This window comes from Mauremys mutica, chromosome 2 (genome assembly GCF_020497125.1).
Source record: "Mauremys mutica isolate MM-2020 ecotype Southern chromosome 2, ASM2049712v1, whole genome shotgun sequence".
Classification (NCBI taxonomy): domain Eukaryota; kingdom Metazoa; phylum Chordata; order Testudines; family Geoemydidae; genus Mauremys; species Mauremys mutica.
Genome location: NC_059073.1, coordinates 279,720,426 through 279,731,715, shown reverse-complemented (window position 1 = coordinate 279,731,715; position 11,290 = coordinate 279,720,426). Strand labels below are relative to the sequence as shown.

General features: G+C 52.7%; 1 protein-coding gene across 1 annotated transcript in view; it reads left to right on the top strand.

Annotated features, from left to right (window-relative positions):
• Positions 1-8,962: 8,962 nt before the first annotated feature.
• Positions 8,963-11,290, top strand: part of ACTR3B (actin related protein 3B) — a 46,392-nt gene continuing 44,064 nt past the window's right edge. Inside the window, 1 exon segment of the mRNA XM_045005713.1 lies at positions 8,963-9,101. Coding sequence (XP_044861648.1) covers positions 9,058-9,101 — 44 coding nt within the window. The 5' untranslated portion in view covers positions 8,963-9,057.

Below are 11,290 nucleotides of genomic sequence, written 5' to 3'. Positions count from 1 at the left end.
TAGGAAATAGTTCTAAGAATATTATAATGCTATTGTATATATTGATGTTCTGCCACCACCTAAAATACAGGATTCAGTTTTAGTCACCCCTAGCCAGGGGTGCGGGAACAATTTTTATGAGGGGGGTGGGGTGCTGAGAACCCTTGAACCAAACTGTCAGCCCTGTATATAATGGAAACCACTTCAAGCCAGGAGGGTGTGGCAGCGCCCCCAGCACCTCTAGTTTCAGCACCTATGCCCCTAGCTCAAAAAAGTTATAGAAAAAAATAGAAGGGTTCCAGAAATGGGCAATGAAAATTAGTAGAGGCATTGAAAGTCGTCCATGAAGATAGACTGAAAGTTTTTTGGGGTAGTTCTGTCATTTTAATAAGTGTTTGCTAGTGTCTAGCACAATGGGGCCCTGAATTCCTGATGAGACAAATATGAGTAATGACAGTGGTATATAAAATCATGAAAGACATACAAAAAATAAATTAGGTGCTTTTATTTACCCTGTCTCATAACACAAGACTATCCAATGCAATTGAAAGGCAACACATTTAAAAGTGATAAAGGAAGTACTTTTTTACACAATAGATCTTTAGCCTGTAGAATTTGCTACCATAAGACACTGAGTCCAAGAGCTAAGTAAGATTGAAACAGTTTAAGTTCCTTACTGAAGCAAGGTATTAGACATTTATAAGGATAATGAAAACAAGACAGTTATATTAAATAGCATAAAATAGTATAAGGCATGTAACCCCTCTTAATTCAAGGCATAAGTGAACTACAAAGTTATAGAGTTAGGAAGAAACTTCCCATATTGGCTGGTTATTCCATAATTGCCTGTTTAGGAGATTTATGGATCTTCCTCTAAGCATCTAAGTCCTGGCTGAGACACTACACGCCATATTCGTCATAGTGATATTATTATGATATGAGTATAACATAATTATGATGCATCTGGTACAAGATATGTCTTATTGAGTGTCATTGAAAAAGTTATAATTTGCTGAATATGATTATCCTATTTGTATGCATGTATCATTTTTGTATCTGAAGTTATAAATATTGACTGTATATCTGTACTTCAAATGTGGTTACACCTGGGTGACACCCACTAGGCAAAATGCATCCAGTCTAGACAGCTGGTAGTGAAGGGCCTATTCAAGGTAATGGGCCATTAGGGGAAACAGTAGGTCTTAGGAGAAGCTTATCCCCCTCCTGGTGAGCCAGTCAGTCCAGATAGTCTATGGATAATGGGTGCTATGACTTAGCAAGCCATGCAAGGGGATGTGACCAGACTTCATGACACTGAACTCCATTTTTGTACCTGTACTTTTCCACAAACTGAACTGGGGAACTGAGCTTGGAACAAAGGATTCCCGCCATATGGAAAAGCTATATAAGTTGGGGTGTGACATCACTGGGCCTCACTGTCCACACAGAAATCCTGGAAACACCTGAGGAACAAAGACTGAACTGCGGTAAGTGCTGGTCCCAGGCTAAAGGGATTTCTAACCTGTGTATGGAAACTTGGTGAACTGCTTGTATCATTAGTCAGGATGAAAAATTGCTAATTCAAATCCTATCTATCTAGTATGTTAGACTTAGTTTGCATTTTTATTTGCTAGGTAATCTGCTTTGATCTGTTTGCTATCACTTATAATAATTTAAAATCTATCTTTTGTAGTTAATAAACTTGTTTTATGTTTTATCTAAACCAGAGTGCCTTTAAGTGAAATGTCTGGGGAAAATCTCAGCTTGAGTAACACCAGTTTGTTGTGCATATCTTTCACACATTGAGGGGAAAGCAAACTATATTAATGAGCTTACATTGTACAAATCCCTGTGAAGTGTAAAATGATATAATTCTGGGTTTATACTTCAGCAGGAGTGCAAGACTGAGAAGCTGGGAAATTCGCTTTATGTCCTTGAGTGGCTTAGGTAAAGCACTCAGGTAACTCAGTTGGGTGTGTGATGCCACCTGCTGCCATGTTGGGTGATAACAGGGCCTGGTGAGGTTGGCTGAATCTCCAGCAAAGCAGTGTGAGAGAGGCCTGCCCATCTGGGGAGTGAGAGCCCACAGCAGTTCCCACAGCTCCCAGACTGCACCCCGGGTGTGACAACCCGTCACACTGGCCACTGTCTGAGAGAGGATATGGACAACATGGAACATTGGTCTGCTCTACTATGGCAATTTATATGTAGATGGATAGATATGAAGAAATAAAATCTCCAACAACTTGATCTGTACTCTACAGGTGTCTGCTTGCATTGCTACTTATGGTGTCTTGCAGCTTTTTCAATCAGCAGCTCGGAGGAAAGATCAGTTTTCCCAGCAATTGCATTTCCACTGACTGGAAAATACCAGAATCTGCTCCATACCTGCAAGAGTGATACAGTTATTAGGGAAGGTTGTCAATGGTATGGTGTATGATGACAGCTGCACAATATCTGCAATTATGTCTCCAAACTGACGTCATAGTTCAGCTGATCAGGAATATAACTTTGTCTTTTGTGTACCCACTTCTTGAATTTTTTTGTCTGTTATCTGTTTTCTTGGGAGCAAAAAATAAAAAAAGTCTGGACCAGCTGAAGCTGCAATCGAATCTTTGTGACTAAGGAAAAGAATATGGTCCTTTGCTGGTCAGATCAGTGAAAATGGAGGGTATGGTGTAAATGACTTGAAAGTAATGGATCTGATAATGTCTACCAGAATTAGATTGTCACCCTGTACTCACTAGAACAAAGTGTAAATAATCAATGCCAAGATGCCTTTTGTCCAGATTTTTTTATTATAGTTTTCTCTGTTTTTTATAGTACTCTGCTTTAATTGTTTTTTTGGAGAGTGGCAGTCTGCCAGCACACAGCCTCAGGCATATGTGGTGGTACTCTTCCAGCCTACCGCATCCAGATTCTGCTGTCCCACCTGAGCGAGGTCCGGGGTCCATTGGAATGCACTAAAGTGGTTTGACTCCTTTCTAAAGGGATGCACCCAAACAGCAGTGATGGGAAATTGCACCTTTGCCACTAGATCCCTTGCTTGTGGAGTCCGACAAGGATCAGTTCTCTTCCTGGTCCTATTCAACATCTCCATGCAGCTAAACTGGTCAGGTGACATGAACTCACAGCCAGCAATATGGAGATGACACACAATTCGAGCTATCCTTAACCACATCTGACCACACCACTGTGACCAAAATGGCATAATGCTTGGATAAGATCAGCTCATGGATGAAGAACAGCTGCATGAACCCAAGCAAGACAGAGGTTATATTTGTGGGCAGAGGAAAACATTTTGAAGAGTTTGCAGCCACTGTACAGTCCTCTTTATTTGAAAGTACACACCCACAACTAGTCAATTCCATCCTTAGTTTAGGAGTACTCTTGGATTGGGTGCTGCTAAGCTCTCACATAACAGCATTCCTAAGTAACGCTTTCTACCATCTCTGGTGGCTAGGAGACTCCATCTCTTCCTGGCATATGGTGACCTGGCCTCAGTTATAAAAGCCTTCATCACCTCGTTATGGGATTACAGCTATGCAATTGTAGTGGGATGGTCACCCGCTTCTGCCCTGAAGAGCTGGAAATCAGCCCTGGGAGAGGGCTGAGACTGCGAGAGGGCTGCTGCTAGGAAAGCAGCAAGCCTCGGCTGATTGGGGAAACAGCCACAGCTGTGGCTATGCCCCAATCAGGCCACAGCTGGCCTGTATAAAAAGGCCAGTGAGCCAGGAGCTGGTAGAGACTCTCTCTCTTGCCTTCTGAGACGGACGGCCAGACCGACCGACCTACCTGGCTGCTGGGAGCTGAGCAGGGTACCTACATTGGAGCAGGGCTGGGGGAAGGCCAAAGGAACCGGGGAGTTCTGGCCTGGAACCTCTCCAAGCTGCAGGCCTAGAGTAAGGCCAATTAGGTACTGGGGTTGTAGGGGGCAGCCCACTGGTAGCCAGAGGCAGCAGGTCCAAACCCCCCTTGCCTATGATGAGTGGCTTTTACACTGCAGTCTGCCCCAGTGAGCAGGGGCTAGATGGTGACTGGCAGTAGCCCATGATTGAGGCAAGGTGGGGATAGAAGGTTGGGGGTTCCCCTGGGTGGGGAGACCCTGAGACTGTGGGGCTATTGCCAGGGGGCAGTGCCCCAAAGACAAAGGGCAGCGGGGGTCCTGGAGGGACATGGGGCCAGCGGCAAGTGGGATACTGGCCTGCAGAAGGTGCTCTGGAGCTGCAAAACGCTAATTCCCTGAGACGACCAGCAGGAGACACCGCAGGGGTGAGTCCTATCCCGTTACAGCAATATACCTGGGCAGGAAACCATCAGTCCTTTGGAGACTCCAGCTGATACATAATGCTGTAGTGCATTGCCTCAACAACACATCAGACCTGTTCTGTTCACTGGCTTCCTACAGAATATTGAGTCAAATTCAAGGTTTTGGTCCTTCTCTTCAAAGTATTACATGGCCTGGTCCCAGCATATCTAAAGGATTGCCTAAAGCTCCAGGATGAAGATTGTTGTTGACAACTTCCCTCCTCAGGTACAATGGAACCTTCTACTATAAGGATAAACCTTGTTTGTGTAGGAGAAAAAGCTTTGTTGAGGGCTGGTCTAAGACTGTGAAACAAATGCCCACAGGAACTAAAGATCATCAGTAACCTCATAACTTTCTGCTCCAAGTGCAAGGTGCACTTCTTCATCCTGCCCTTCTCCAATATAAACGCAGACCAGTGTGTACAAAACACCACACACACAATTCTCCCTCTGAGAAGAGGATAAAAGAAAGAACAAACAATACGTGAGAAGTGTTAGTTATGTGATTTAATACTCTGTTGGAAGACACTCAGATACTACAGTGATGAGGATTGTATAAGAACCTATTTAGAATAGCCCCATCCTGTGAGTTGCAAACATGAGACAACACACAGTAGATTTAAAGATATTCAAAATATGATTGTCTGTGCTGCTTGGTTCCTCTTTTAAATCTGTCTCCTCCTTGATGCAGTTTGAATACTAGGTAAAATTTTATGTCCCGTGTTATGCAAGAGGTCAGACTAGATGATCAAAATGGTCCCTTCTGGCCTTAAAATCTGTGCATCTATGCATATGCCCCTGCTGGGCTCTACAGGACCTTGGTTTTGGCTCTTTGATAGGGAGGGGAAGCTGTGGTATCTCCCAAATCCCAGCCACTTGGGGCACCAAAAGAAGACTTAACTTACAGTAAATTGTCCAGACCAGAGATATTCCCTCTCCATTCTTCCATGAGGAATTAAATAGTTAACAATATTGGCATTTAAATTGTCACTGAGTAATACCTCATTGAGATGATGAAACAGCTCATACCGCTCAGAGCTCATGGGGCAGATCCTCAGCGGGTTTAAATTGTCACAGGTCAATGACACAGTTGTTCCAGACTTTCTGCTGACTCATCGCTATATCAGTTATATTTGGTTCACATTTTTGAAGTTTTTCTCCACAACCGTAACAGTTAGAGTCTTACTTAAAAAAATAAGAATGCTGAGATTCTAGAGAAAAGGATAGTATCTATACAGATGTGCCCATATGGGTGCATAACAGCTTTTTCTCAGCCCTGCACTATATATTGCACAACAGTGTGAGGGAGAGAAAATTTTAGTCAATGAAGTAGGACAAATCCCTATTGTCATATTATTTGATCTTTAATCAATGCCCTGGACTACTTTCAAAGGAGGCTGGGTGATCCCTATCAGGCTTTGAATCTGTAGTTCTGGAGTATAGATATTTTATAAAGACTGCTTAAATTGCTAAGACAGCCCTCCCAGCAAACTAAATTTGGCTGGCTTCCATCATGTCATGGTGGATGAGCATATATCTTCCAACATTTGTGAGAAAAATGGCATGAGCAAGCATACCAAGTGCATACTCTCAGGTCTGGTCTACATGAGGAAATTAGGTTGGTATAACTATGTCATCTGAGGTGTGAAAAATCCACATCCCTGAGCAATGCAGTTAAACCAACCTAAACCCTGGTATAGACAGTTCTAAGTCGATGGGAGAGTTCTCCCATCAGTGTACCTACTGCCAGACTAGATGGAGATGGATATGCTAGTGGGAGAACCCCTCCTGTTAATGTAGGTAGCGACTTAACCAAAGTGCTACATTTGTTTATGTGTAGACATACACTCAGTCTGTGTTAAGTGACTGAACAAGCCACATGCATAGTGTATTTTTTGTTATCAGCCTGAACATATGGAATTCCTACAACTTGGAGAGCAATTTTTTGTTTTTTTTTATATAAACCCCAATTCTCTTAATATGTGAGCCTTTGCATAGAGTTGGAGGTTGAAGAGTGGGTGATAGAAATACATACTCTTAGCAGCAGGAAGGTGGGGCAGGATAGTGCAATGGTTTGAGCATTGGCCTGTTATACCCAGGGTTGTGAACTCAATCATTGAGGGAACTGGGGTAAAAATTTGTCTGGGGATGACCTCCCAAGGTCCCTTCCATCCCTGATATTCTATGATTCTTGTGGTTAAGCATTGAGAGGAGTCAGAAAAATGTGGGTTCTAGCTCTAACAGACTTGCAATATGATCATGGGTATAAGACATTTCCCCATTTGTGAAGTGGTGGCTAATAACCCCCTAGTTGACCAGGGTGTTGAAACTTAATTCATCATTTTTGTTTCAAGCTTGAGCTCTTTGCATAGAAGATGAGACTGCTTTGGAAAGTGTTATACTTTTCTTAGTGTGCCTGTCACAGTCCGGTGCGGGGGCTCGGCCCTCTCAGGTGCGGCCGGGAGCCAGGCCGACTCACTACACGGCCTAAGTTCGTTATCAGTCTCCGAAAGTCCAGGGGTTCCGCCCCTCAGGCGGGCTGAACAAAAGGCAAGCAGGCAATAAGGCCCACGCCCTCAGTCAGGGCGGGGCAGCAAATAACAGTTCTAAGCTCAGACCCTCAGTCCGGGGCTGAGCACACAGAGTCACTGAGGTAAACCCAGGCCCTCCGTCAGGGCGGGGCAACAAACAATAGTTCAAGGGGCTCAGGTCCTTACAGCAGGAGCTGAGCAATAACACAGTCAAAGGGTTAAGCTCCAAGCCCTCAGTCAGGGCGGGGCAACAACCAGCAGTTCTAGCCCAGACCCTCAGGCAGGGGCTGAGCAGACAGCATTAGTCCAGGGCTCAGGTCCTTGTGGCAGGAGCTTAGCAATAACAAAGTCAATAAGGTATGCCCAGGCCCTCAGTCAGGGCGGGGCAGCACAACAGCAGTTCTAGTCTGAGGTCCTTACAGCAGGAGCTGAGCAACAACAGTCAGTAAGCCCAAGCCCTAGGGCAGGGCGGGGCAACAACCAATCGTTCAAGGGGCTCAGGTCCTTGTCTCAGGAGCTGAGCAGCAATCAGGCAAGTGTAGGCTTCTGTGCCTGCGCGCTGGTGTGAGGGGGAGACTGCCACCCGTGAGTGGGGTGGCCGGGGGGACACAGGCCCACCCACTCCACTGTGTCCCAGCCCGGGGCCCTAACAGCGGCAGTTAGTCTGCTGCTGTGTCGGTGGGGTCCTGACCGCAACACACTGACATGGGCACCTTGGTGCCTACAGCCTGACAGGGGTCGGCTACCCCCGGGCTACACTCCATCTCCCCCTCCTCGGGTACCTGCTCGTCTCTGGGGTCGGGCGCTGGGTCCCACACCATGGGCTCCTCGCCGTGCTGAGAGCCGGCTAGCTCAGGCTGCTCCTCCGGACTCGGGTCGGGGGGATGCTCCAACAGCTCCTCAGGGTACCGAGCTCGGGGCAGGCTCGGCCAGTCCTCTTCTGGGTACCTGGCTCGGGGAAGGCTCGGTCCGTCCACCTCCAGATACCTGGCTCGGGGAAGGCTTGGTCTGTCCACCTCCGGATACCTGGCTCAGGGAAGGCTCGGTCCGTCCACCTCCGGATACCTGGCTCGGGGAAGGCTCGGTCCGTCCACCTCCGGATACCTGGCTCGAGGAAGGCTCGGTCTAACAGGAGCTCGGGCAGGAGCGTCTGTCCTCTCCGGCCGCCGGGCTCCAACTGAGCGTTGGGGCCGGGCCTTTATACTTCCTGTCCCGCCCCTTGACTTCCGGGGGGGGGGGGGGGGGGCCGGGGGGGGGCCGGGACGGACGGACGACGACGACGACAGGTGGTGGTGGCTCCGCCCACTGAGGTGGCTGTTCTGGTTCCTCTCTCTCCGGTGCGGCCGGGAGCCAGGCCGACTCACTACAGTGCCAAATACCACCTGTGATTAGGGTGACCAGACAGCAAATGTGATAAATTGGGATAGGGTGGGGAAGTAATAGGAACCTATATAAGAAAAAGACCCAAAAATTGGGACTGTCCCTATAAAATGAGGACATCTGGTCACCCTACGTGATTAAAATACTGTGGGTTCAACTGGAGAGTGTTGTACTGTAGGGTACCTACCTACACCTAAAGAAACACAGGAGAAGGTTTTTATGATTTAATAAAGGGTTAGTGCCTATGCCAGAAATTGATTATGAAACCTCATACTGACTGAAAAATGCAAAAGGCGGCAGAGTGTATTTCGAAAGGGGTCGGCACCCAGAACGGTACAGTCACAGGAAACTCCGCATCCCTATTGCATCCTTTGCAGAGCTAACTGTTTGGAACAGCTGCTTTTGATCGGATCAGCTGCACCTTGGCCCTTGCGCGACATGGCCTGTCTAGGGTGGCAGGGCGGCCACTAGGCTCCCAGTGAAGGGGTGGCCGGTAAAGTGCAGAGCAGAGGGTGGCTCTGTCTTTCCCTCCCTGGCGTTTGTGGCGCTGGGCGCTGCGCAGACCACGGGGCTCAGGGCGCTGGGCGGGGCTGGCGCGTGAGACGGGCCCGCAGCGCTGCCCGGGGACGGAGCCCTCCCAGCGGGCAGGCCCCTGAGGGCGAAACCGAGTCACGTGGCGTGGGCGTGCGCGGCGCATGCGTCCTGGAGCCGGCGCTGTCAGCCGGCTGCATGGTGCCCGGGACTCCTGCGCCGGGGCAGTGAGGGCCGGGCGAGCCGGCGGTGGCAGGCAGCGGCCGGGGCAGTCTCGGCCTCGGCGGCCTGGATGGTTGTGTAGGGGCCGTGGTGCCGCCTCCCGAGCATGGCGAGGGTCCTGCCCCCGTGCGTGATAGAGGGAGGCACCGGGTAAGTGCGGGCAGGACCGGCCCGCCCCGCAGCTCCCCCCCCTCCCCTCCCCCGCTCCGCAGCTCCCCCCTCCCCTCCCCCCCCGCTCCGCCCCGCAGGTCCTCCCCGGGAACGGGCTCCCCCGGCCCGCCGCTCCCGCTTCCCCCCAACCCGGGAACGGGCTCCCCCGGCCCGCCGCTCCCGCTTCCCCCCAACCCGGGAACGGGCTCCCCCGGCCCGCGCTTCAGCTCCCCTCTCCCCCCCCCCAACCCGGGAACGGGCTCCCCCGGCCCACCGCTCCCGCTTCCCCCCAACCCGGGAACGGGCTCCCCCGGCCCGCCGCTCCCGCTTCCCCCCACCCCGGGAACGGGCTCCCCCGGCCCGCCGCTCCCGCTTCCCCCCAACCCGGGAACGGGCTCCCCCGGCCCGCCGCTCCCGCTTCCCCCCAACCCGGGAACGGGCTCCCCCGGCCCGCCGCTCCCGCTTCCCCCCAACCCGGGAACGGGCTCCCCCGGCCCGCCGCTCCCGCTTCCCCCCAACCCGGGAACGGGCTCCCCCGGCCCGCCGCTCCCGCTTCCCCCTTCCCCCGGCCCGCCCCGCCGCTCCCGCTTCCCCCCAACCCGGGAACGGGCTCCCCCACCCCGCCGCTCCCGCTTCCCCCCCAACCCGGGAACGGGCTCCCCCACCCCGCCGCTCCCGCTTCCCCCCCAACCCGGGAACGGGCTCCCCCACCCCGCCGCTCCCGCTTCCCCCCCAACCCGGGAACGGGCTCCCCCACCCCGCCGCTCCCGCTTCCCCCCCAACCCGGGAACGGGCTCCCCCCCCCCGCCGCTCCCGCTTCCCCCCCAACCCGGGAACGGGCTCCCCCACCCCGCCGCTCCCGCTTCCCCCCCAACCCGGGAACGGGCTCCCCCACCCCGCCGCTCCCGCTTCCCCCCCAACCCGGGAACGGGCTCCCCCACCCCGCCGCTCCCGCCGCCCCCCCAACCCGGGAACGGGCTCCCCCACCCCGCCGCTCCCGCTTCCCCCCCAACCCGGGAACGGGCTCCCCCGGCCCGCCCCGCCGCTCCCCCCTTCCCCCGGCCCGCCCCGCCGCTCCCCGCTTCCCCCCAACCCGGGAACGGGCTCCCCCGGCCCGCCCCGCCGCTCCCGCTTCCCCCCAACCCGGGAACGGGCTCCCCCGGCCCGCCCCGCCGCTCCCGCTTCCCCCCAACCCGGGAACGGGCTCCCCCGGCCCGCCCCGCCGCTCCCGCTTCCCCCCAACCCGAAAACGGGCTCCCCCGGCCCGCCGCTCCCGCTTCCCCCCCCCCCCGGAACGGGCTCCCCCGGCCCGCCGCTCCCGCTTCCCCCCAACCCGGGAACGGGCTCCCCCGGCCCGCCCCGCAGCTCCCCCCTTCCCCCGGCCCGCCCGCAGCTCCCCCGCCCAGGCAACGGGCTCCCCGGGCTGCCCCGCAGCTCCTCCTTCCTCTCCCCCGGGAACGGGCTCCCCACGACGCCCCAACCCGGCCTCGCCCCCCTGTACCCTTCGGGAGCCAGCCCCCCATTCCCCCACAGGGGCACCATCTTCTCTCTGCCCTTGGGGAGTCTCCTCTACTGTCCTGCCCATTGTCCCAGGGAACCATCTTCTTCTGCTTCCCTTCCTTGCTGGGAGCCGACCCCTAACCCCCGGGAGGCATCCTCCCTCTGTCCCCTGGGAAATCACTTCTAGCTCCCTGTCTCATAGTCTGGAGACTCTCGCACACCCTCCCTCCCTCCCCCTGCAGATGTCCTCCATGGCACCAGGACCCTTGCGTTAATTTGTGTTAAAGGTCTTTAATGGATCATGGTTAAAATGTGAATTAATTACTCAAAATGACTAAGTTAGCAAAGTATCAGAGGGGTAGCCGTGTTAGTCTGGATCTGTAAAAGCAGCAAATAGTCCTGTGGCACCTTATAGACGTCTGTTAGTCTATAAGGTGCCACAGGACTCTTTGCTGCTAAGTTAGCAAAGGGATCACAGTTGGGAAGCTGGCTCTTTTATGCTGATAGTATTTTTGGGGTATTGGGTGTTTTCTCCCAGTCTTTCCAGATCATTCTGGGACTTTATCTTATCTGCTGCCTGTGATGATGAGTGGGAGATGAATGAAACTTTGGGAAAGTTCTAGATAAGCACTTCATTGGAGGGTAACATGGACACAACAGCTTCAGTGCTCACAGCCCATAGATGTGAA